This window comes from Coffea eugenioides, chromosome 8 (genome assembly GCF_003713205.1).
Source record: "Coffea eugenioides isolate CCC68of chromosome 8, Ceug_1.0, whole genome shotgun sequence".
NCBI classification, from domain to species: Eukaryota; Viridiplantae; Streptophyta; class Magnoliopsida; order Gentianales; family Rubiaceae; genus Coffea; species Coffea eugenioides.
The window spans coordinates 36,497,624-36,523,817 of NC_040042.1; the positions used below are offsets into that span (position 1 = coordinate 36,497,624).

Genomic DNA, 26,194 nt, shown 5'->3' on the forward strand with positions numbered 1-26,194 from the left:
ATTCTTTGCAAGTGTTTAATAAACATCCCACCACTTCTAGGTGGTTTTGAAAAAAAAAAAAAACTTAGAAGGATTCATTGCTATGTGGAGATTTTACTTGGGGATCTTTTACGTCCATACATGTTAAATAGCAAATTTTTACAAAAAGAAAATTGTTAAATTGCAAAAGTGACAAAACTTGACTATGCAACTTTGCTTCTTTTTTTTTTTTTTTTTTGGGATAGAATGTAGTGGTAATTATCTTTACGTACTAAGATGCATTGTAGGCAAAACAAAAGTTGGACATTAACTATAACGAGTAAGAACATGTAGTATAAAACCGGACTCATCATTTGAAAGTGAACTATTTAAGTGATGCTAAAATTGAGAGAGGGGAATAACCGAAGTGGTAAAATCATCATTCTTTCGAGTAGTGTGCCTATGGTTCCTTTGGTTAGGCAAACTGGCAAGTTTGATTCTTTTGGCAAACCATGATGTTTGAGTTGCAGTAGTCAGAAATTTACCTATCTCTTTTGTTTTAACTTAGCATGAGTTGAGCACTTGCTGCAAAGCTTTGTTGCCCTGATACAAGGGACATCTGTACATGATCCAATGCTTCATTTTGTCATTTTGGGATTTTCAACATGAAATATTTAAGGAAAATCCAACTTGTGATTTGCAACATGAAATATTTTATCATTGGTCAATGTATGATGTTAGATTCTCATTCGTAAGCCACTACAATTGTGTTTCAAAAAACTGAAAAAATGAATAAATGAAAAGGAGGTTTCATTGTTTAGTTGACTAACTTCTGGCTGGAGTATGTGAATTATTTGAGGCATATTTAAGAAGTTAATTTTCAGGGTTGTCAATAAGTCATCCCTCACATTTGTCAACTAACTTTGATGTGGATACCATTTTTAAATTTGTACTTAAAATGCTATAAAAAGCCTTACTAGATTAAGCAGAATCAAAAGTCCCCCCAACTCTAAAGCCAGATAAGTGGTGAAGAAGATAGGTACATAAGCTACAAATTTTCAGTTCTTGAGGAAACATTCTGTTTCTTTGGTGAGTGAAAATGGAGAGTTCTCATGCTTACAGACTTAGCAGTCTCCGGTCCAGTAATTCCAACATATGGAGCAACACTGCAATCGAAATCTTTTCAAAGTCTACTCGCGAAGAAGACGACGAAGAAGCATTAAAATGGGCTTCTATAGAGAGGCTTCCCACTTATCTTCGCATAAGAAGAGGTATCCTTACTCAAGAAGAAGGCCAGACAAGTGAGATTGATGTCAAACATCTAAAACCAGCTGAGAGGAAATACATTCTGAATCGAGTAATGAACGAAGAGGATGATAACGAGGAGTTCCTATTGAAGCTCAAGGAACGCATTGCAAGGTAACTTCAGCAAATTTGTGGATTCTCCATACCTTCCTTTTTTCTTTTTCAGTTTACCTTGTATCTAGTTTCCCTTTCAGAAGAGTACCTTGAAGATGAATTTGTTCCTTGTCTTGTATTAATATTTCCTTTTCTTTCTTTTACCTATTGAACTAGAGTTGGCATTGAGTTTCCCACAATTGAAGTCCGATTTGAGCATTTGAATGTTGAAGCACAGGCTTATGTTGGCAGTAGGGCATTGCCAACAATATTCAACTTCACCTTCAACATACTAGAGGTAATCAATCTTTAAGCAATCTTTAAGGATCATATATGTATTCTAGCATATGTTCGTGCATATTCATGAGTTATATATGCAGATAGAAAGTAATTGGGAGTCAGCAAGACTGCTATTATGTTCAATGTCTGGATAGCTCTCTACCCCCTTGAGGGAGCAACAGTTGGGTTGTAGACTTTTTTATCAAATATAATTCTTATCTTGATGATTTAGGATACAAATGTGATCAAAAGTAGGCTTATAGTTTTTGGTCTGTGTACCCTAGCCCTGCCTTTTGTTTCTTTACCTTGTTCATCATTCCTTTCCTGTCTTCATCACCACCCTGTATCCCTCACAAAAAGTACTAAAAGGAAAGGTGGCATAATTTTGAGCATAATTGTCTTGAAACATCTCACAATGCAGTTCCTGGAGCCGAGTTGTTGCTCCCTCTAAAGTTCAATGGACCTAACTGTAATTTACCTATTTCATGTCACAACTCAGAGTACAGATTTTCCTTGTGATCTTAATTCTTCTCATTCCCACATCTTCCTTTTCGAAGGGTTTCTTGAGCTCTCTTCATATTCTTCCAAATAAGAAAAGACCATTTCCAATTCTTCATGATGTCAGCGGAAATCTCAAGCCTGGAAGGTGAGCATAAATTAATAACCGTGAATGGTTATTTCTTTCTAAGATCCTGCTTCATATTTACTTTAGTTAGTTTTGCAGACTAACGCTACTTTTAGGACCACCAAGTTCCGGTAAAACCACCATGCTGTTAGCATTGGCTGGAAGACTTCCTTCTGATCTTAAAGTAAGGATATGGTTTCCTTTGATTGTCTATTTGTTGATACAAAGTTTTAGCTGGTATCTAAATGCATACTAACTGATGAAATAGGTTTCTGGGAATGTTACATACAATGGCCATGAGATGAAAGAATTTGTACCCGAAAGGGCATCAGCTTATATTAGTCAACATGATCTTCATTTGGGTGAACTTACAGTGAGAGAAACACTAGCTTTTTCAGCAAGATGTCAAGGCGTTGGATCTCGTCATGGTCAGTGAAATTTTCAGTTAATTCTTTGACATGTTATGAGCATTTCTAAATCTTGTCATAATAGGATTTCCATTTTTCCAGATATGCTGGTGGAAATATCAAGGAGAGAGAAGGAAGCAAACATTAAGCCAGACTCTGATCTTGATACTTTTTTGAAGGTGAAAATACCTTAGTCTAAACCCCTTGGCTTTAGTCATGGAGTTGCTTTTAGCGACAGAATACATTGGATAATTATTGTCTTCAATTAGCAGAAAGTCCCCTAATAGTATCAATCTGCAGGCCCTGGTGCTTGAAGGACAGGAGACAAGTGTTGTAACAGATTACATAATCAAGGTGAGAGGAGAAATTACCGGAAACTGTTAGTCTGCCTTCAGGAGCAGGAATATGTGTATCTAACTATCTGCTATTCTATCTATTTTCTGCAGATTTTAGGACTGGAGTTCTGTGCTGATACCATGGTTGGGGATGAAATGATACGTGGGATTTCTGGAGGACAGAAAAAGCGGGTAACAACAGGTAAGAACATAGTGATGTCTGATCCTTGTGAATTGTGATAATTATTAGCTAATTCTAGTTATCTTACTTTCTCTTAATTGTATTTCTTTCCACCCCACCCCCACAATAGACAAAAAGGTTTTATTGGAAATTCCCTGTTGAAATCGGTACAACCAAATATTTGCAGGGGAGATGATGGTTGGGCCAGCAAGAGTATTTCTTATGGATGAGATATCAACTGGTCTGGACAGTTCGACAACCTTTCAGATTGTTAATTCAATTAAGCACTCAATCCATATCCTTCATGGAACTGCTGTTATATCACTATTGCAACCGGCACCAGAAACTTTTGATCTATTCGATGACATAATTCTTCTTGCTGATGGTCATATTGTGTATCAAGGTCCACGAGAATATGTGTTGGAATTCTTTGAATCCATGGGTTTCAAATGTCCCGAAAGAAAAGGAGTTGCTGACTTCTTACAAGAAGTAAATCTAGAATCATGTTCATTTTCTCCTTTTATGAACCTTTTGAACTCTTTCAGTACATCTTGGAAGTTCCATTGAGTCATTATACTGTTGTAAACTGTAGGTGACATCAAATAAAGATCAAGAGCAGTACTGGGCACATAGAGATGAACCTTATACTTATGTTTCTGTCAAGAATTTTTCTGAAGCATTTCAATCATTTCATGTTGGAAGGAATCTAGGAACTGAGCTTGCTGTTCCTTTTGACAAATCCAAGAGTCATCCTGCTGCATTAACCACAGAGAAGTTTGGCGTTAGCAAAAAGGAACTTCTGAAAGCTTGCATATCGAGAGAATTTCTTCTTATGAAAAGGAACTCATTTGTCTATGCATTTCAATTGCTAAAAGTGAGTCAAATGTCCCAGGTTGAGCTCATATAGTTGGCTACCTACTGTGTGAAAAAGTTAAAAGCTTTTTAGTTGCCAAACATAGTATAAGAAGTCTTTCATGCTGTCAATTAAATTACCTAGTTACTCATGTCATGATGCAGATATTCTTGATGGCTCTGATAACAATGACAGTGTTTCTGCGAACTAAGATGCACAAGGAAACTACAAATGATGGTCAGATTTTCATGGGGGCTCTGTTTTTTACAACAGTCATGATCATGTTCAATGGATTCGCAGAGCTTGCTTTTACGATTTTGAAGCTTCCTGTCTTTTACAAACAACGCGACCTTCTTCTCTTCCCTGCATGGGCATATGCGCTGCCTACATGGATACTGAAGATCCCATTCACGCTGTTAGAGAGTGGAGTTTGGGTTGCTATGACATACTATGTAACTGGATATGATTCAAATGTTGGAAGGTAATCTATCAAATGAATACCAGTCCTAACTCCTAAGAATCTCAGCTTCTTAAACTCAAAGATATCTGTGATACAGGTTTTTCAGACAGTACCTTGTGCTCATATTTATTGGCCAGATGGCGTCAGGGCTATTTCGCCTTATGGCGTCATTGGGAAGGAATATGGTCATTGCAAACACATTTGGATCATTTGTATTGGTCGCATTTCTAGCATTGGGGGGATATGTTTTGTCTCATGGTAAAACAGTGTGAACCTTAAACAAGATGTAGTGTTTTTTCATACGTTAGGGCTCTACCCTTTCTTTCTGCAATTACTCCAGTTGATTCCACTGTGCTTCTTCTTTCAGATAAAATTAAAAAATGGTGGATTTGGGGATACTGGATTTCCCCTATGACGTATGCAGAGAATGCTATTTCTGTTAACGAGTTCCTGGGGAATAGTTGGAGACATGTACGTGTTCTATTTTTCTATAACAGGAAAGACAATATAATACAATGTAATCAAACAAATTCAAGACTTCAGGTAGCATATTGCTAACTGCTCTTTCATGTTTGTGTTGCAGTTGTCTGCTGGATCAGGAAAACCCTTAGGAGTTTCAGTTTTGAAGGCTCGAGGCATTTTTGTGGAGGGCCGCTGGTACTGGATTGGAGCTGCTGCTCTGTTTGGATATATACTTCTGTTCAATATCTTGTATACTTTGGCTTTAACTTTCCTGGAACGTAAGTTTCAAAATGATTCATCTTTTGGATTGTTCTCAAATGGTAAACCAGTCTGGCAGCTCTAATCATGGGTAAACTTGGTGCAGCACTTGAGAAGGCCCAGGCAGTTTTATCTGAAGAAACTTTGGCAGAGAGGAGCTCGATCAAGACAGGTGAGATTGTTGACTTATCAAGTGGGAAGCGCTTATCCGGTCGGCTATCCACCTTTGTAAACTTATCTTTAAAGTTTGAATGATTGCTCTTATGTTGCATTCCAAATTATGCAGAAGGTGAAGATGATGCCCGGAGAAATGTATCATCGCGATCTATGTCATCTAGAGTGGCCAGCATTAGTGAAGATGAGCCAGAACGAAAACCAGGGATGGTCCTACCATTTGAGCCTTTTGCAATCACTTTTGACGACATAAGATATGCGGTAGACATGCCACAGGTCAGTTGAGAATAGTGATTACCCTAACATTTTGCTGGTCTGCGTAGTAATTGTGATGGTACTTCTACATGTGTTTCAACAGATTGTCTGCTTGGTGATTTGAGAGATGTTCATCTCCAGTATTCCAACAAAAACCCTTTTATCTTCTTAATGTGAATTTAGTTTCTTTCTATTTGTAAGGTCCAGGCTAAATTCAGACTTAGTAATCCTGCTCCTCTGTTTTGGATGCCTTTGGTGTCAATGATATCTAATTGGTTATGATCCTGGTGAACACCAGTCTGTATGTTTCGTGAAATCTGAGAATATAGATATGCTTTCAGGAAATGAAAGCGCAAGGACTTACTGAGGACAGACTTGAACTTTTAAAAGGTGTGAGTGGCTCTTTTAGGCCAGGGGTCTTGACAGCTCTGATGGGCGTTAGCGGGGCTGGTAAGACAACTCTGATGGATGTCTTGGCTGGTAGAAAAACAGGTGGTTATATTGAAGGAACAATCACCATATCAGGGTACCCAAAGAAGCAAGACACTTTTGCCCGTATAGCAGGATACTGTGAACAAAATGATATTCATTCACCTCATGTAACCGTATACGAGTCTTTGCAGTATTCTGCTTGGCTTCGGCTGCCCGCTGAAGCGGATGCTGCAACCAGAAAGGTGAATTTTAGATAAGTGATACAGGTGGACAAAAAAATATATAGGTTATCTTCTTCTCCAATGGCTAATATCTGACTTATGAATTTTATATACTCTAGATGTTCGTTGAAGAAGTTATGGAACTTGTCGAGCTTACCTCATTGAAAGAGGCACTTGTTGGATTGCCTGGAGTGAATGGACTTTCAACTGAGCAGCGCAAGAGGCTGACAATTGCAGTTGAGCTTGTAGCTAATCCCTCAATTATATTCATGGATGAACCGACCTCTGGACTTGATGCCAGGGCTGCTGCCATAGTTATGAGAACAGTGAGAAACACAGTGGATACAGGTCGAACAGTAGTCTGCACCATCCATCAACCAAGCATTGATATATTTGATGCTTTTGATGAGGTGAATGGTCGTTCTTTAGTCTAAACTAAATGGATATCTCAGCTTTGAAACTAAAACAAAGTACTTGCTAATTTTGACTGCAGCTGGTTCTTTTAAAACGTGGAGGCGAAGAGATATTTGTTGGTCCCTTGGGCCGCCATTGTGTAGATCTCATACGGTACTTTGAGGTATGGTTTTATCTAGTTTTAATTGGTTGGAGCTTTTCCAGAAGTGCTAATTCTTGACAAAGAAAACTCTCTTTTTCTTGTTTTCCTTTTCTTCTTCGCTCAGGCCGTTGATGGAATAGACAAAATTAGAGATGGTTACAATCCTGCAACTTGGATGCTGGAAGTGTCTTCAATTGCACAAGAAACAGCTCTTGGAGTTAATTTCCCACAAATATATAAAGGCTCAGAACTTTATAGGTACAATCTTTTGTCACATCTGAAATTCTAGTTAGTACTAAATTTGCACATAATTGCTGCTTCAAACTCCTACATTATTTTTGACAGAATGATATGATGTTACTGAGTGGTTATATTAGCTGCAGATCTCTCACCATCTCAGTTACCTGAAAAGAAAATCATAAAACTAAACACAGAATTTTAGAAGATTATCAACTTGTCAGTTGCAATAACATGGATGTCTCCAATCATTACTTAATCAACGTTCTGGCCAAAATTCAGGAGAAACAAAGCACTAATCAAAGAACTAAGCACACCTGCTCCAGGCTCCAAAGAGTTGTACTTTCGCACTCGTTACTCTCAGCCATTCTTCATCCAGTTCATGGCTTGCTTATGGAAACAGCACTTGTCCTATTGGCGAAACCCACATTATACTGCAGTAAGACTGTTGTTTACAACAATTATAGCTTTGATGTTTGGAACAATATACTGGAAGCTCGGCTCCAAAAGGTAAATAGATGATAAACTAAAGAATAAAATGAATACTCAAGTACTCTCTAACTTGCATTTCCTGCCATTTAGTCCCTCCGTGAATCAGTTTCTTGCGTTTGATCTCAGGGAAAGGCTCCAGGATCTACTTAACGCCATGGGTTCTATGTATTCTGCTGTTTTATTTATGGGTATACAAAATGCAACGTCAGTTCAGCCTGTTGTTGCCATAGAGAGGACAGTATTCTACAGGGAAAGAGCAGCCGGAATGTATGCAGCTTTAGCATATGCTTTTGGACAGGTATATACTATACACAATCAATTTCGGAAGCCAAACTACAGCATGATGATGGGAAGATGCTAAACACATCCTATAGCATCCTCTCTTCTTATCCATTAACATGTTCATCTACATGTTCCTTTCCTATGAAATTCTACTTTGACGCCAATAAATGTAATATCCTTTGGAAACTAAAGAAACTCCTTAATTTGCCACATTAGGTTGTTGTCGAGCTTCCTTACCTTCTGGTTCAGACAGTCATCTATGGAGTCCTAGTATATGCAATGATCGGATTCGAATGGACTGCTGCCAAGTTCTTTTGGTACTTATTCTTCATGTATTTTACCTTGTGGTACTTCACAGCTTATGGGATGATGACAGTGGCAGTTACACCAAACCAAAACATTGCTGCCATAGTTTCATCCTCATTTTACTCAATATGGAACCTTTTTTCAGGATTCATTGTTCCAAAGCCGGTAAGTTCTTGTCCACACTAGCTGCTGGTTGAGACAGATAGTTATCATAAATAAAGTGCAACAACTTTACATGTTCTTTTCTCTGGTTCTTGACAGAGAATTCCAGTTTGGTGGAGGTGGTATTATTACATCTCCCCTGTTGCTTGGACATTGTATGGTTTAGTTGCTTCACAGTTTGGAGACATAAAGGAAGAGATGATTGACACAAATCAAACAGTCAAAGACTTCATAAGAAGTTATTTTGGATTTAAGCATGATTTCCTGGGATTTGCGGCCCTCATAATAGTTGCATTTGCAACCAGTTTCACCTTCATCTTTGCCTTGTCAATCAAGATGTTTAACTTCCAGAAAAGATAATCTACAGTCTACTCCAGATAGATATACTTGAGAGCAAAATGATCTGCAGTGTATAGAGAATAGGAAGTGCTGGTAGCTCTGTAAAAATCAACTTCCTCTCAGCCGATTTAAAGGGCCGCTTCTTGTTATATATTATTGTATCCTCAAATTTTCAAATTTGCAAAATTCACCGAGCAGGAAATAAAGCGACAAATGTGGATATGTATAAATTTAAGAAGAAATGGTTTTTTTGGGAAAAAATTGATTTGCCATCTCTGGAAAATCCTCAATATTTTTGCAACTATGGAAATCAAATTTTTTATGAGTTCTAATGTTAAGATATGCCAACTCTTTTTTATAGATTTTACTAGATTGTATTTGATACCAGAATAATTTAGTTAGTAGAAAAATAAGTCTTGTCAAGATATTTGTTAACCAAAAAAATCATATTGATTTGTTAACAAATATTTTAGCTAAGATTCGTTACGTAGAAGCTCATGTTATCAAGTAGCTTTTTGTTGGGATTTTTTTAGAGAATTGTTAGCTGAAATTGTGTTAGTTTATTTCTTTGTAAACACTATAAATAGTGAGTTGATAAATGAATAATACAAGCTCATTTTCCAACTTAATATAAGTATTTTATAAGCTGCTTTTTTTGCAACACTAAGGTGTTGTTGCTAAGCTTATATCTTAAAAAACCAACAACGTGGTATTATAACCTATATCTTAAGGGCCTAAGTCTTTTTTTGATAGTGAGTGAATGTGGTAAGGATCCCTTTTTGAGATTGCTCGGGATGGGGATTTATCGAGGTCTTTCCGTCGGTTTGAATTTGGTGATTTTCAGGTTTGTACCCTCCAGATTTATCCTCCTTGCCCACCTTCTATTGTGTTCATTATTTTTTTTGTCTCACTAATTGAATCTTTTGAGTTTTCCCCCCCTGTGGATAGGGTATCAAGGTCTCTGCAGTTGCCTTTGATGATGACGTTGCTATTGTTGATGGCCGTCTTTTGCCATTTAGGAATTATTACATATCAAATGCAGAAGTCCGTGGAATTCCCGACCTTGTGGGGACTGGCCTGTATTCATTTTACTGGGTTATTAAAGAGGGAACTGCTATTGAAGAGGCTACTGGCTCAGGGGAGTTGGCCCTTCCTTTCTATTTTGAGTTGCGCTCTTTTCAGTACTTTCACTTTGTGGTTGACACAGATATTTTTATAAGTTCGTCTCTTTTTTTTGATATGCTTTGCATTTCTTCCTTTCTTGTTGTTTGATTGTTCCTGATTGTTTGCATGTATGTTTTTAACCTAGATGTCATGGGAGTGGTCATCCATGCATTACCTCCCCGGGATGTGTATTTTGAAGGGAGTAAGCGATATGGAAGAGATTATATTATAGTTGACCAATGGTGAATTTTTCCCTCTTGCAAATAGGGCCTTTTATTTCTTTTGTTCCTGTTTCCCAACAACTTTTCATATAGTAGCTGCTTGCTGCTTATTTTAAGCCTGTTCTCTTCTGTGTGTGATGCATGCAGTAAACGCACATAATTCCTTCCGGATGCTCCACTGTTGGAATGGTTCTCCTGATTGGGTCGCACATGGGTTTTCTTCTGCTTTGGACTGGTCTTACAAGTTGCTTTCCTTTCCCAGCTCTCATCACAGCTGCATTGTCTGGAAGTAGCAGCTGCGCTTCATCAAGAATGGTAATTGGCGTGATTTCTCATGGCCTCCCCATCCGCTGTCGTCCGAATTCCGAGACAGGTTAGCTGTGCCCTTTTTGTCTCCGGTTTTGTTCATCTGGTTTCTCTCATTTCCATTTTCTCAAATATCTGGTTTCTCGCTTCCATTTTTTCACTTTTGCTGTGTCCTTGAACCCGTTCCCTTTTTTGAACTCATTCCTCTCGCCGTCTTCTCGGGCATCTTGATTGTGAGCTTGGTTACATCTCACGGAGCTTCCTTTACTGGTACGTTTTACCGTTCCCTTTTTTGTGCTCCTTTCTCTCGTCGTCTTCTCTGGGTTCCTATGCGTTTTTTTCCATATGATTTTTTCCTCCCAATTTTACGCTGCAATTCGTCATTGTCCATGGTGTTCGCTTTAATCCTTGTCGTGTTTTTGATGCTGCTGTTTTCTTTAATTGTTGCCCTATTTCGCTGCTATATCTATCCCTTATTCTTGCCGCTCGGTGTTCCTTGCTTATATATGTCATTAGTTCCGTGTTTCCGAGTAATATTGCTAATGTACAAATGGTTTCCCCTGATATGATTTTTCTCTGCTGTAGATTCCGTTGTTGTTTTCCCTTGGGATTTCCCGTGATATGCATGTGTTTCTGTTTCTTACATTTTATCCCCTTTTGTTGTCGTTGTTGGTTATAAATGAGATTCTTGGCTGGTGCAAATGGCTGCCAGGCTTCTTTTCTTTTTTAACTTTTTGGGGTTTCTCTGGCACTTTTAACGTAGAGTGGGGTACCTTTTTCATAGAAATCCAAATCATCTAGGTGAGCCGATGTTGTTTGCCCATAAATATGATTTCTGCCCACAATGATTTTTCCCAGTGACTACCAGACCCCTTTTCCAGTTTTTGTAGGCTTCTTTAGCATTTTTAATGTAGATTAAGGTAAATTTTCGCACAAATGCATTTTTAAGTGAACTGATCTTTGTATATCTATGAATATGATTTTTTATCTCAATTATTTCTGTGTAGATGGGTTGCTCTTACTGCATTTCCTTGTTGTTGCCCTCGAGTCCTTCTTAAATGTTTCATTAACCTTGCTGCCTTCTGCTTCCGTCTTTTCTTTTGTATCTTCTATTACCCTTGCTGCTTACAAACAAAATTGCTTGCCTAATGTTTGCTGCTGCTTCTTACCCTGCCCTCTAAGAAATGGCATTTTAACGTAGAGTGGGGTACCTTTTTCATAGAAATCCAAATCCATCCAGGTGAGCCAATGTTGTTTGCCCATAAATATGATTTCTACCCACAATGATTTTTCCCAGTGGCTACCAAACCCCTTTTCCAGTTTTTGTAGGCTTCTTTGGCATTTTTAATGTAGATTAAGGTAAATTTTCGCACAAATGCATTTTTAAGTGAACTGATCTTTGTATGTCTATGAATATGATTTTTGATCTCAATTATTTCTATGTAGATGGTTGCTCTTACTGCATTTCCTTGTTGTTGCCCTCGAGTCCTTCTTAAATGTTTCATTAACCTTTTGCCTTCTGCTTCCGTCTTTTCTTTTGTATCTTCTATTACCCTTGCTGCTTACAAACAAAATTGCTTGCCTAATGTTTGCTGCTACTTCTTTCCCTGCCCTCTAAAAAATGGCTACTGGGACTGTTCCCATATCGCGAGTTAATGAGTCTGCATTTGATTGGACTGTGCTGGTTCAAGTTATTGAGGCTGATCGTGTGAAGATTGCTCGGGATGGGGATTTATCGAGGTCTTTCCGTCGGTTTGAATTTGGTGACTTTCAGGTTTGTACCCTCCAGATTTATCCTCCTTGCCCACCTTCTATTGTGTTCATTATTTTTTTTGTCTCACTAATTGAATCTTTTGAGTTTTTCCCCCCTGTGGATAGGGTATCAAGGTCTCTGCAGTTGCCTTTGATGATGACGTTGCTATTGTTGATGGCCGTCTTTTGCCATTTAGGAATTATTAAATATCAAATGCACAAGTCCGTGAAATTCCCGACCTTGTGGGGACTGGCCTGTATTCATTTTACTGGGTTATTAAAGAGGGAACTGCTATTGAAGAGGCTGCTGGCTCAGGGGAGTTGGCCCTTCCTTTCTATTTTGAGTTGCGCTCTTTTCAGTACTTTCACTTTGTGGCTGACACAGATATTTTTATAAGTTCGTCTCTTTTTTTGATATGCTTTGCATTTCTTCCTTTCTTGCTGTTTGATTGTTCCTGATTGTTTGCATGTATGTTTTTAACCTAGATGTCATGGGAGTGGTCATCCATGCATTACCTCCCCGGGATGTGTATTTTGAAGGGAGTAAGCGATATGGAAGAGATTATATTATAGTTGACCAATGGTGAATTTTTCCCTCTTGCAAATATGGCCTTTTATTTCTTTTGTTCCTGTTTCCCAACAACTTTTCATACAGTAGCTGCTTGCTGCTTATTTTAAGCCTGTTCTCTTCTGTGTGTGATGCATGCAGTAAACGCCCAGTGGTATTGACTTTGTGGGATGATTATGAGTCTATTGAGGGCTGTGTTATAAATGAATCGATGGCGTCCATGCCGATTATTATTGCTATGAGGGTTAGGGTTACCACACGAAATTGTATGATTCCTTGTCACTTTTGTTCTTTCCCCCCTGTATGGTTTCTTTGCTTATGCATGTTTTTTCTGCTCTGTTGTTTAGACCTGTCACTGTCAACTCAGCCATCATCTGTTATCATTGCTGCTCCCGATGTTCTTGAGGCGAAGCATCTTGATGATTGGTAGTCATTGTCTATTTCTGTATTGTATTTTTCTATGTTTTTTTTAGATTGTATCATGCATAGAACGGCTTTGTTCATGTAGGTCTAATGCTAATATTTCGAAGCTGGTTCGTATGACTTTTTTATGATATGGCCTACCTTGATCCGTTTGTTTTGTTGCCCCCTGTTCGTGACGCGACGCTCACACCGATCTATAATGTTATATCCCATGCTAAATCTGTTGCTAACAGGGTACTGTAATTTTGTACTCCTGTTAGTATGCTTCTTTTGTTTATGCCTCTCTTTACATTTTTTCCGACCCTGCTCAACTACTCTTTTGTTGTTTCTAGGACCAGGGGACTTTTTGGATTAAGAGCCGTGTTGAAATTGCATGGCCTTCATCTCTCTTTTGGCATATGGCCTATCCTCATTGTTATGAACTCTATGAATTTTCGTCAACTTTGGGGATCATATGCCTAAGTTGTGGTCAGGGAATGCATGAGTTCCCTAGGTGATCTCTTATTCTATTGCTTTTGTGTATGTTTCTGAGTTATTGATATACAATCAATTGTATTTATGTTTTTTACTTTTTCATATCATCTATTGTTTGCTAGGGCATGGGTTCGTCTTACGGTGTTCGACAATACTGGGTACGTGAATGTTATTGCCTTGGGTCCAGAAGCTGAGCACCTCATCGGCCTATGTGCTGTCGATATGTATCGTGTTTCTGACCATCAGGTGATGTATGTTTAAGTTTATTAGTGTTGCTCTACTACTGCAGGTGTTCATTTTGCTTTTAGCGCCCAATTCATTCCTTTGCCCAAATTTATGGCATCTTGCTTTTTCTGCAGACCTTTGAAATCTCCAAGCGTGTGTCTCGTCAGATTGATGGAAAGGAACTGTTGTGTTACCTTAAGTATTCGTCCAAGATGATCAGGACAGCAACACATACTAACTACACTATTGTTGCTTGTTATCCTACTTCCGGAAATGTTTCTTCTTAGAGCGTGCCTTTTTGTAGGCAATGTTTAGTCTGTTGCCTTGATTAGCAGCCTCGAAGGTCCTTACATCACTAAGCATTATTTTTGTATCCCATGGTTGTATTTTGCTGTGTTTAGTTATTGAATTTACGGTTTGCCACCGTGTACTGTGGGTGGCTTTTTTGGTTGGGTATTTCTTGCACGTTCAGTTTTATGCTTTGTAATGAATGGGTTTCATTTTAATGGATTTTTATGGCTGATATTTATAGTTGTTTTCTTTGGTTGTGTTCTGTGGTGTTGTTATATGCATGATGAGCTGCTCTGGCTCTTCCGCGCAATCCAACAGATTCCATGGATTTTATGATTCGAGGGGTTTTTTAGCTACAACAGGTGTATATATATGTGCCGACATTAAACAAGTTCGGCCTGATGTAAAGCTTATGTATTGACAGACTTTTACGTTTGCCTGGAGTTCATTCTGATGGTTTTGCTTCCAACCCTTGCTTCTGTCATCACACTGGACATATTTTCCCATTAACACCACCAACGGCTTTTGTTCCTTACGGCTTTTACGTATATTGCCTTATTTTTCTTAACATTTCTTATACTTCCTTATTAATTTTTACGGGTGGCTTGCCAATTCACCTATTGATTTGTGGTCCACTCAAGATATATATATTCCGTTGCTGGAATGCAAGTTACTAATGCACTCGTTGTTGCCCGATGTAATGTGCCAACGATTGGTTTTCGTATTCCTAAATTATTTCGCTTTAGTTAGTTTTCTACTGAACTTCGCTTTTTCCCTTCCTTGTCCATTCTACCAGCATCATGTATGGTAACCTCTAAATATTTAGTTCTATGCTATGATCGGTATAAAAGTAATACCTTCTTGCTGATGCCTAAATATTTAATTGCCCTCACTAACATCTTTTTTCCCCCACGGCTGTTTAATTGCTTGGATTAAATCGGAAGGTATCATATATGTGTTTTGCCTCCATCATTTCCCCTCGTAAAATTTTTTTCTATCTGCCATTCACTTTTTTTTACCATAATTCTATGCGCAATATTTTTAAATTCGGCGAACAGATTTTTTCTTTTAAATCGTACCTATATTTTTTTGGCTATATTTTTAGAAAGCGAAAAAATAAGTCCGTAAGCTTTTCCGTCGTTATCCTGGTGTTCTATGTGAAAAAAATTATAACGACCTGTTTACCTTTCGTTAAGACTTTTTAGTTTTTACTTGTGCTGTCTTGTACTTTTGCCATGGGAGTGTCTATTTTTTTAGCTCCTTTAGTGTTTCCCCCTATGTCTAACGTCTACTAGAGAATTGCCTTTTGTTGCCTTTTCTTCCCCTTATGTCTCATTGTTTCCCTTTACGCCTGTTCCTTATCAATAGTTTTTACCTTGCAGATGGTTGTGCTTTCGCCTTAGTTAAGGATGTTGTGAATCTTTCCTTTGTCAGGCGCTTTTAATTGCATATGCTCATAGTTGTCTCTATCTTCGTTTTATCCAGGTTCTCTATTATTGAAGCTTAACGATTTTTATGCTATCTAAATATCCGTGTAGGCAACAGAGCCCAGTAGCTTACGATCATTTAGACTATGGAACAGAACCATTCTTTCTTGGTTATCTTTTCAAAAATGCCACTCGGTTCTCCAATGCTGCGGCATTGTCCATTAATAGTTACTCATTTTCTTGGTCAATGTGCTCCTACCTCTTCGAAATTTTTTCTCAGCTTAGGTCTTCTTTTGCTTATCACGCGTTTTTATTTAGTGGTGCTCTTCCGTTGTATTCTCACAACTGCTGGCTTGCTCGGAACTTTTGTCCTCTGTGTTGAGCTTTCCAGGTAATTTGTTCGTTCTTCTTTTATTGTTTGTTCTTTACCGGTCCACGCTGCACTAGCATTATACGTAGGCAAGTTTATGTTATTTTTGCACGCCATGTGTTTGTTACATGCATGTAATGCATAATGCAGCCTCATCTAGCATTTTATTTGCATGAAAGTTATCGTTGTAAAAGAACAATCTATCTACTGTCTTGTGATTATCTTGTCGTTTTTTTCCATGGGTTTCTTCTTTAACTGCACTTCCCTTGAACGTACATTGGTTGCTTTGTTCTCATATAGACGTATGACTCGTAGACCATTGTTCCTTTTCCGAAACATTAGCTATTCTGCTTTCATTTTTTTGTTTCTCAGAACATTACGGTTCTTAAAAATCTATGGTTGCTTTTTTCCAGCTTATCTTGTTCTTTTCCCAACATGAGTTTCTTCTTGCACAGCGCTTTCCTTGAACTTGCATTGCGTGCTTTGTTCCCAGGTAAACTTCTACTTTTATCGACCATTTTTCCTTTTTCCTGTTCTTGATTTAACGAACTTTGATGTGTTTTGCATTCTGTATATCTGCTAATTTTTTAATATTCCGGTTAGTCCTCCTTTTCTTCTCTTTTTTCCTCCTGCATTGGTTTATTCTTTATGTGTTCTATTTTTCTCTACCTTGCGATTTAACCTTTTTGCCATATGAAGTCTTTTTCCTCCTTCGAATTTTTTTTGTTGGCTACTCTGTTAATACCACTACCTTTTATGCTGCTCGTCATATAGTGTTTGCTTCATGGTTCAATGGATTATAACTTAAAACGGCGCATGCGATATGCTGCTATGGATCAAGAGAAGAAAGATGCTTTGTTACGCCCTAGGAGAGCAGCGTATGCTGCGAAAAAACAAAGTAGTTCTCTTGCTCCCACTCTTGTTGTGCAACCGTTAGAGAAAAATAGGTCTATGCGTGCCCATTGTTCAACTGGTTCCGAGACTGCCTCTATTCAGGTAGATACGCCCTTTGGAGCCTGTGAAATACCTGATACAGATGTTCAGGATATAATGGGTAGCGATGAATTAGCTGATGCATTTGATGTTATTTCTGAACGACTAGCTTCGAATGTGAGAAGCCAGAACTTGCCTCCTCAAAGCTCCTTACCTGTTAGTTCTAACGTGCCTTCGCCGCTAGGAGGTATATTATTTATTAGACTAGATTCTTGAGTTATACAGTCTTTATTTATCCATCTGGCCAATTTCTGATTGGATTCTCTTTTGAATATACCTCCTTCCTACCCGCTTACATAGATTCCTCTATTCTTATCTCTCCAGTAATTTATACCTGACTCTCTCGTGCACTACTGTTGTTCCTTCGTTGTGTCTTACACCAAAATTATCTATAGCTGATTCCAAATCATCGGTTCTTCTATGTATTTCTATTCTGGTTAATCTGTCTAAGATTCAGTACCTATTTTTTTTAGTTCATGGCATGGTGCCTGTTAAAGAGGGTACCTGTGTTCTTGATTTTGGTAACTCTAGATTTTCTGATTCTTCAAACAACCCACAGATCGTTGTGAATACACGCGTTGAGGGCGAAGGTTAGTGATGGATTATCTTATTTCTTTATGTACATCTAAGAGTAAGATTTTGGTGTATTTGCTCTTGTCCGTCTACGGTGATATATTTTTTCCCCTATTGTCTTAGGAAAAAGGAAACGACCTAGAACCACAAATTCTTCACGCTTCAAAAAAAATACCGATAAAACCTCGTCCTGCCCAGTGTTCCGGACTGTGAGCACTGTGGAGCAAAGAGGTTTACCTTGGAACCGCCCAAATTTTGTTGTCGTGGTAGGGAGATTTCTGTAGTTTGTCCGAAAATGCCTTATGAACTCTTTCGTCTTTACTCTGGTACTGACGAGGAGTGTGTTGAGTTTCGCAAATGGGTTCGAACCTATAACAATAATTTGGCCTTCACATCGTTTGGCGCCAAGTATGATCGTGCCTTAACAAAGAATACTAAGGGTGTTTATACTTTTCGGGTGCAAGGCCAGGTGTACCACTTATTGAACAGTTTGGTCTCTCCCACTGATCAAGCTACTGGTGTTCAACTCTATTTCTACGATCAGGAAGAGGAGTTGTCAAAAAGAGTCGCTGGTTCGCCTAGGCTACATGAAAGTACCCTCAAATTGTTGATGCGTATTCTTGAAGCTAATCCATACACTAAATTTTTCAAAGGCCTTCGAGATGTTCCTGATCTAGACAACCATAGGATTGTTCTCAACTCTGATCCTCAGTTGGATCAGCGTGTGTACAGTGTGCCTACTTCATCCCAAGTTGCTGCCATTTGGACAGAGGATGAGGATGAAGCACTTGAAAAAGGTGCTCATATTCAGGTTTATACACATTCAAATGTGAGTCATAGGATACCACATTATTTTGTGTCCTATGATCCATTACAGTGCCCTCTCTTATTTCCTCGGGGTGAACCTGGTTGGCATTATGGCATCCCAAAAAGTACCGACCCTAATGAAAAAACAAAGAGGCTGGCGATGATGATGATGTCATGCCTAATTTTTCCTTAGTTGGGGTGCATCAGGCTTGATTCAACAGGAACACGCAGGCAAGTCTTCTTACTCCGTTTATGATTTTTTTTCCCCAGCCACATGTTAAATAAAGTGTTACCTAAGTCTCTTATTCTACTTTTCCCTTTTACGTCTTGCCGTGTAGCTGCTGAGAGTGGGAAAAAACAACGTGATACTATTTCTGCGAGGGAGTACTACTGTTACTTACTTCAGATGAGAGAAAAAGATAGATCAATGTTGTTGCACACAAGGAGGCTGTTACAGCAATTTGCTGTTGATATTTATGTGAAGATCGAAACATCCAGGCTTGACTTCCATAGAAAGAATCAAACTAATATTAGGACTGAGATTCTACAAGGTGTAATGGATAGTCTATCTGCTGGTCAAACCGAAGGAAAAAATGTCGGTCGTCGAGTTTATCTCCCAACTTCTTTCATTGGTGGTCCAAGAGACATGCGCCGTAGATATGTTGATGCGATGGCATTAGTCCAGAAATTTGGTAGGCCGGATCTTTTCATTACCATGACATGTAATACGCAGTGGAGAGAAATCCAAGAAAATCTCAAATATGGAGAAGATGCGCAGGATAGGCCTGATTTAGTGTCAAGAGTGTTTAGAGCAAAATTTGAGCTGCTCAAGGCTGAAATAGTGAAAAAAAAAAGATTTTTGGGGAGGTTGTTGCGTGTGTTCATGTTATTGAGTTCCAGAAAAGGGGTCTCCCTCATGCTCACCTCTTAGTCATCCTTAAGCCAGAATTTAAACCATTGAACTCTGATTCTTATGATCGGATTGTGTCTGCTGAGATTCCAGATCCAGAGAAACAGAGCTATTTGTACAATCTTGTCATCAAGCATATGATGCATGGACCATGTGGAGTTCTGAATAAGGACAATGTTTGCATGAAAGATGGACTCTGTAAAAACCATTATCCAAAAAATTTTACCGAATTCACAGTCCATACTGAGGATAGCTACCCGCACTATAGAAGGCGGAATAATGGACGCTCTGTAAGGGTGCGTAATAGCAGCCTAGACAATCGATGGGTTGTGCCATATAACCCATATCTTCTTGCTCTCTTTGACTGTCACATGAACGTCGAAATCTGTTCGATGGTTAAGTTGGTCAAGTATTTGTATAAATATGTCTATAAGGGTCACGATCGTGTTAGCTTCCATATTTATTCAGAAAATAACCCTGACAACATAGATGAAATAAAGAATTTTCAAGCTGGGAGGTGGGTAGCCGCTGCTGAAGCTTTTTGGCGTATTTATAGGTTTAATCTAAATGAAATGACTCCTGCTGTGTATACTCTTCAGTTGCATCTTCCAGGTCAGCAAATGATATATTTTCATAAAAATACGAATCTTGCTGATCTCTTAGATCGAGCCGATTTTTCCAAGACAATGCTGACAGAGTTTTTCCGCATGAATAAAACCAACAAACGAGCTCAAAATCTTAAATGCCTGTACCGTGACTTCCCAGAATTTTTTGTCTGGAAGACTGCTAGGAAAAGATGGACTGAACGGAAGAGAAAAAGAGTCATTGGTCGTGTTGTTACTGTTGCTCCAAATGAGGGAGAACGCTACTACTTGCGACTTCTCTTATCTCATGTTCGTGCTCCCACGTGTTTTGAAGATCTCTTGACTGTTAATGGAAAGCTTATGATTTCCTATAGAGAAGCTGCCTTCCAAATGGGACTTCTTCAATCAGACACACATTTAGAAGACACGCTTAATAAAGCAGCTGCCTTTCAGATGCCCTCTTCGTTAAGAACTCTCTTTGCAATCTTGTTAGCCTATTGTTCGCCAAGCAATCCTAAAGTCCTGTGGGAAAAATATGAACCTGTGATGTCAAGCGATTTTGAGAGAGCTAAGAGTTTTTCTGTTCGAACTGTTGAACACATAAGAAGATGTGTTTTGCTGGATATAAATAAATCCTTGGAACAAATAGGGAAAAATGTCAATGACTACCATTTGGTACCTGATGATTTCATTCTCAGTCATGATGAGCGCCTCACAAGAGAAATTCAGAGTGAGCTAAGCATACAATTTACAGAGCAGGACTTGCTATTACCTTCACAGCTAAATATAGGCCAAAGATATGCCTATGACGTTATTCTACAGGAGGTTTTCTCCTCTGGCAATACCAGTTTTTTTGTTGATGGACCCGGCGGGACTGGTAAAACCTTTCTTTATCGCTCTATTCTGGCAACGCTTAGATCTCAAGGATTCGTAACAATAGCTGTTGCATCATCTGGAGTAGCTGCATCTATTCTTCCAGGTGGGAGAACCGCACACTCAAGGTTTAAAATCCCGTTGGACATTTCTGCAAGCAAAGTCTGTCATATCAGCAAACAGAGCTCTGTTTCTAAGCTTATTATAATGGCTAAATTAATTCTATGGGATGAAGCTTCTATGGCCAAGAGAGACACGATTGAAATTTTTGACAGGTTGCTGAGAGATGTAATGGATTCTGATCTACCCTTTGGTGGCAAAGTAGTAGTATTTGGGGGAGACTTTCGTCAAACTTTACCTGTAATTCAGAATGCAACAAAGGATCAGCAAATAGAAGCCAGCTTTGTCAACTCACCTTTATGGAGTACTCTTCGGAAGTTAATCTTGACTGAAAACATGAGAGCTATCTCTGATGGCCAATTCTCTGATTTCCTGCTAAGGATAGGCGAAGGTTGCGAACCAAAAGACGATGATGGAAAGATAACTCTATCAAAGGATATATCAATCCCTTTTGATAACAGAGAAAGTTCACTAAACAGGTCAAATTTCATTTTTCATTTCAGGCTCCGTCATTACTTTGTTAATGTACATCCGATTTATTAAATGTGTTATCTTACCGAAATTGTTTGTTAACCAGGTTAGTGGATTTTGTGTTTTCGGATTTGAGCGTTTATTCATCTGATCCATACCAGATCACAAACAGATGTATTCTTACTCCAAAGAATACGTGTGTTGATGATATAAATGAGATGATGATTGATCGCTTTCCTGGAGAACCTTTTGTGTATATGAGCACTGATCGAACTATTAATGAGAGGGATCAATCTGACTACGAAGACTTTTTAAACTCTTTGAATCCCAAGGGTCTGCCCCCTCATAAATTGGTGCTAAAGGAAGGTTGCCCAATTATTCTTCTTAGGAATTTGAATCCTGCAGAAGGCTTATGCAATGGAACTCGACTTATATGTAGACAGCTAAAGCAGCATGCGATTTGTGCAAAGATTGCAGTTGGTCAGCATCGAGGAAAAAGGGTTCTTTTACCAAGGATACCTCTCCAAACATCAGACAATGAAAAGAATGGAGTTCCTTTTAAGCGAACCCAGTTTCCCATCAGACTTTGCTTTGCTATGACGATTAACAAATCACAGGGACAGACTTTGGATCGTGTTGGAGTTTATTTATGAGAGCCTGTGTTCTCACATGGCCAGCTATATGTTGCACTATCTCGTGCTAGGACATCGTCTTCTGTTAGAGTTTTAATATTACCTGGAACATTCAGTGATATTATAACTGAATTCAAGACAAGAAATGTTGTATTCCATGAAATTTTTAGTTTGTCTAAGAAATAAATCTTACGTTTTGAAGTGTACGTAGTACTCATGCATAACTGAAACTTTATATGAACTATCCTTTTATGCAGCCTCTTCTCTGTCATTCCTGTTTAACTTGACAGATTTGATAGTTTTGTTTCTTTGCTTGTTCCAGTATGGCAAATACATTGTATATTGATGATATTGTGCCTGGAATGAAGTCTTGGACAGCTGAAGTAATAGTTCAAGAAAAGTTGAACCCAGGATCTTCAACTTCCACACCAACCAGATTCCAGAGACTTATTTTTGTTGACTCAAAGGTACACTTCTATTCATTCTCTTTCAGTTAACATGTCCATTGCCTTTGTTCACCCCTAATCATTATCGTTGTACGTTTTATTTATAATTGGTCAGCCTCTATTTTATTTATACTTGGTCAGCCTTTATTTATATGCATTTGCGTTTGATACAGGGTTCAAGAGTTCAAGGAATTCTTTTTAACTATGCTATTGAAAAAATAGGGCCAAAGTTACAACTTTTCAAGAAATATCGTATCTCAAATGCTGAAGTGAAGAAAATTTCAAAGAAATTTTGAACTGATGGAATTGAACTCCAATGGATTATAGGAACACAGACTGTTGTTGAGGAAATTGAAAGTGAAGGAAACAGTGTCTTGCCGCTTCAATTCACGCTCACACCATTTAGGGAATTTGCTTGTTATGCAGATTCAAAGACTGAAACTGTTGGTTAGTTTGGCCTTTAATCTAATGTTGATTGAATTTTGATGCTGTGATTTATAGATCTCTGATTTAAGCTCCTGCTCAGTAAAATTTTTTGCTTTCATTTATGATAATTTTTCTACCTTTACTACTATCTTTCTTCAAATTACAGATGTTCTTGGTATTGTTATTGATGTCCATTCTGTCATCCCAATCAACAAAGACTCGAAGGAATCATTTGTGTAGAGATTTGTTATTATCAATGAGGAGTATGGACTATTTTTTTCCCAATTATTCCCTGTTGTGCACTACATAAAATTATGTCCTCAAGCTTATGTGCTATGAAATCAGTTTAAAAGGTTACATTTTATTGTTTCTTATGTAGGATGAATCCAATGATATTATCTCTTTGGAACGACTTCATTGAGAATGAGGGTAAGACTATCACTGAACAGAAGGACAACTATCCAGTTGTGATAGGTCGCAGACTCAAGGTTGTTACTTATGGAGGTGAGGCCTAATAGAAGTTAAATTTTTGATAATTTAATTCTATGTGTGTTTATTCATTCCTATTCTAACTGTATTTACCTATCAGGAATCGCCCTATCAACAAGAAATGATTCAGTTATTCTTGTGAATCCACCAGTTAGAGACGCCAACCAACTCAAACACTGGTCTTACAATGTTTATTTGATATGTACTTTTCTTTTTTTTTCTCTCGCTAGGATAGGTTACTTGACATTCATTACTGCATTTATTCTGCAATGAACTTTATAGGGCTGTCAGAAATGAAAAGAGTTTCTCTACTCTTGTTCAAAACAAGTCGTACAGCAATTATAGTCCCAGAATGTTTTATGATCGAAACCACAAAATTACCTCGCTTGTGGATATTACCCCAGCTCAAAAGGTCATGACTTGTTTATTGCTGGATTCAATTCTTCAAATGATACAACTGTGTTATTTTCCTGATCTGTTTATACATATATATACACCTAAATATTCCTCTAATCTGTTTACAAATTTCTGCAGGTGGCGTGGGTTAAGGCTTGCTTTTCTTTTGAACATATACTGCAGAAGTATTGGTATATGTCTTGTATTAAATGTTATCGGATGACATCAGCAAACTATGATTCAGCTTACACATGCAACCACTGCAATGAGAAACAGAAAGCTGTACCAAGGAAATTAGCACTTTTGTTCATGAGCTATTATTGTTCTAAATAACACTGACTTTCTTGAATTTACTGACTTATTTCTCAAGTACATATTGATGCAGATGTCGTTTCGATGTTGATCTCACTGATGAAACTGACACAGTCACAACTTCAATATTTGGCGAACTAGCAGAATCACTACTTAAATTCACTGCACTTCAAGCACTGGAGCACTATAACAAGGTCGAAATTACGACTACCTTTGGCTAACTCTGTATTAAATGCATGCAGATTATCATACTAATACACGTTGACGGGGTTATTTAACAGAATGAAGAACTCCCACTGGAAACTGTGCATAGAGAGCTTAAAGAAAAGATGTTCATTGCCCAACTGAAACCAGGAAATACAAAGGATGGTAGTGGAAATCACCGTTACACAATTGCTTATTACTTCGAAGAAAATGCAGCAACATCTTCTTTCAACAAAGATTCCTGCATCAGTGTTCAGAATCAGTTTCTTCAAACTGAAGCACAGAACTCAGAAGCTGGTTCTTCAGGTTCCTTTTTTTACAATCTTGCTTTCCATTCCTCTTGTTCGCTTTATTAACATTGCTTGCTTTTTCGTTCTAGAGGGACAACGATCTTCTTCAAAACCACGAGTTCGCCTCACAAGAAGGTTTAGAGATTCTGGAGAAATAGAAGAAGAATCTACAGAAGTTGATGACTCTTGCAACAACAAAAAAACAAAAACTGTCTGATCTTTCCTTGTCTATGCTACTCTGTTAAGTTGCATTAATGCTGTTACAGATCTTTTGAATACTGTCAGGAATAGACAAGCTCGAGCTGATGCAAAGCTTGTGTTTTGTGTTTTGTTGAAACTTATATGTGTCCCTTGCGTTCCATTTAGATGCTTTTGCTTGGAAGGCTGACATCTTCTACATTGTTGTTAGCAATGAATTTTATACTGTGTACCTCCCAAATGCTTATCAACATATGGTATATTTATCCGTTTATTCATCAGCGCACCTAGCTTTTGTAGCCATGTAACACATTGATTGCCATGATTCTGTATGTGTAACGAACTGCTCTATCAATTTGCTACACAATTTGACAACTGGAAGTACTGTCATACAGATGCATTTTGTCTGAAGCGAGCTCTTTTTTTATCTACCGCACCAGCCAGTTTCAGAATTCCAAACAATTAGACCGCATTTACATTTAATGCAGACTTTCCTTTTTTCTTCATACTTTCTTACAGTAATCGACTTTTAATCTATGTTGTACTCTTAATATTTAATCCAAACACGCGATCATCATCTATATAAACCCTTCTTAATCCCATCTAAATGGGCATTCATGCAGGTTACTCCACCGCGCAACGCCGCGGTTATACCTCCTAGTTAGTATCAAATTATACACTTAAACCTTCAACAACAAAATGTCATGAAACAATTTTTTGTCCAATCTTTCAAATTTCACCGGTGATAACTACCAAATTTGGGCTGTAAAATGAAGTCCTACTTGATGGCTAGTGATCTTTGAGATATGGTAGAGACAGATTCTATTCCTGAACTGACGAAAGATTCAACAATTGTGAGATCAAAAGGAGATCAAAAGCAATGATGTGCATTCATTCAACAGTTTTCATTGCAGTATTCACAAAAATTATAACTTGTGAGACTGCAAAGGATGCTCAGGATGCTCTCAAAATAGCTTACCAAGGCAATGATAGAACAAAATAAATGCAAGTTTTGAACCTTAGGAGAGAATTTAAACTCCTTAGGATAAAAGACATAGAAAACATTAAAGAGTACTCTAATAGACCCTTAAATGTTGTAAACAAAATCAAATTGATTGGAGAACAACTTCTAGATAGCAGAGTTGTGGAGAAAGTCTTGGTGAATTTACCAGAGAGGTTTGAAGCCAAGATTTCTTATCTTGAAAATCTAAGGGATCTCTCTCAAATGACTTTGGCAGAATTGGCCGATGCTTTAAAGGCACAAGAACAAAGACGAACCATAAGAACTGAGGAACTCGTTGAAGGTGCTTTTCAGGCAATAGATACGGATCAAATTTAACAAGTTGACAGAAACAAGCGAGAAAAATAACAAAGATGAAAAGAAAAATGGCAAAAATCCTCTGTTTGCACACTGTAAAAAAAAAAAACCTCACATTTTTCAATATATTGTTCGTTTAGGCCTAACATTCAATTTAGGTTTTGCAAGCAAATGGGACATATAGAGAGAGTTTGCAAAAATAAAGGAAAAAGAGGACATCAACCTTAGATGGTTGATAAACAAGAGAAGGAACAACTTT

At 38.1% G+C, this 26,194-nt stretch overlaps 2 protein-coding genes across 14 annotated transcripts; both read left to right on the top strand.

Moving 5' to 3' along the window:
* Positions 1–1,052: 1,052 nt before the first annotated feature.
* LOC113779857 (pleiotropic drug resistance protein 1-like) lies at positions 1,053–8,693 on the top strand. Of its 13 annotated transcripts, none has more exons than XM_027325618.1 (24): positions 1,053–1,377; positions 1,534–1,654; positions 2,193–2,281; positions 2,360–2,444; positions 2,529–2,688; positions 2,770–2,846; positions 2,968–3,021; positions 3,114–3,204; positions 3,371–3,672; positions 3,776–4,057; positions 4,201–4,517; positions 4,594–4,754; positions 4,864–4,967; positions 5,080–5,278; positions 5,323–5,427; positions 5,506–5,666; positions 5,987–6,319; positions 6,418–6,708; positions 6,792–6,875; positions 6,979–7,112; positions 7,374–7,601; positions 7,710–7,881; positions 8,082–8,336; positions 8,433–8,693. In XM_027325618.1, the coding sequence occupies exons 1-24, from the start codon at positions 1,058–1,060 to the stop codon at positions 8,691–8,693; spliced, it is 4,386 nt and encodes a 1,461-aa protein (XP_027181419.1). In that variant the 5' UTR covers positions 1,053–1,057. The 13 variants fall into 13 exon arrangements, with proteins under 13 accessions (XP_027181419.1, XP_027181408.1, XP_027181411.1 ...); XM_027325607.1 differs by having other exon boundaries at positions 1,058–1,377; positions 4,864–4,973; positions 5,080–5,236; positions 5,503–5,666; XM_027325610.1 differs by having other exon boundaries at positions 1,058–1,377; positions 4,864–4,973; positions 5,080–5,236; positions 5,323–5,409.
* Positions 8,694–17,754: 9,061 nt separating this feature from the next.
* LOC113780661 lies at positions 17,755–21,877 on the top strand. The gene is made up of 5 exons (XM_027326443.1): positions 17,755–18,391; positions 18,474–18,497; positions 18,605–19,107; positions 19,167–21,232; positions 21,331–21,877. Exons 1-5 carry the CDS (start codon positions 17,755–17,757, stop codon positions 21,875–21,877), a joined length of 3,777 nt encoding a protein of 1,258 aa, XP_027182244.1.
* The last annotated feature ends 4,317 nt before the right edge of the window (positions 21,878–26,194 follow it).

Excerpts from the sequence above, each read along its gene's own strand:
- LOC113779857 (XM_027325618.1), top strand. The coding sequence starts at position 1,058 with ATGGAGAGTTCTCATGCTTACAGACTTAGCAGTCTCCGGTCCAGTAAT. Across the intron at positions 4,968-5,079 it reads TGGGGAATAGTTGGAGACAT|TTGTCTGCTGGATCAGGAAA; the intron begins GTACGTGTTCTA and ends TTTGTGTTGCAG. Across the intron at positions 7,882-8,081 it reads TAGCATATGCTTTTGGACAG|GTTGTTGTCGAGCTTCCTTA; the intron begins GTATATACTATA and ends TTGCCACATTAG.
- LOC113780661 (XM_027326443.1), top strand. The coding sequence starts at position 17,755 with ATGCCTTATGAACTCTTTCGTCTTTACTCTGGTACTGACGAGGAGTGT. Across the intron at positions 19,108-19,166 it reads AGCTGCTCAAGGCTGAAATA|AAAAGGGGTCTCCCTCATGC; the intron begins GTGAAAAAAAAA and ends ATTGAGTTCCAG. Across the intron at positions 21,233-21,330 it reads AGAGAAAGTTCACTAAACAG|GTTAGTGGATTTTGTGTTTT; the intron begins GTCAAATTTCAT and ends TTTGTTAACCAG.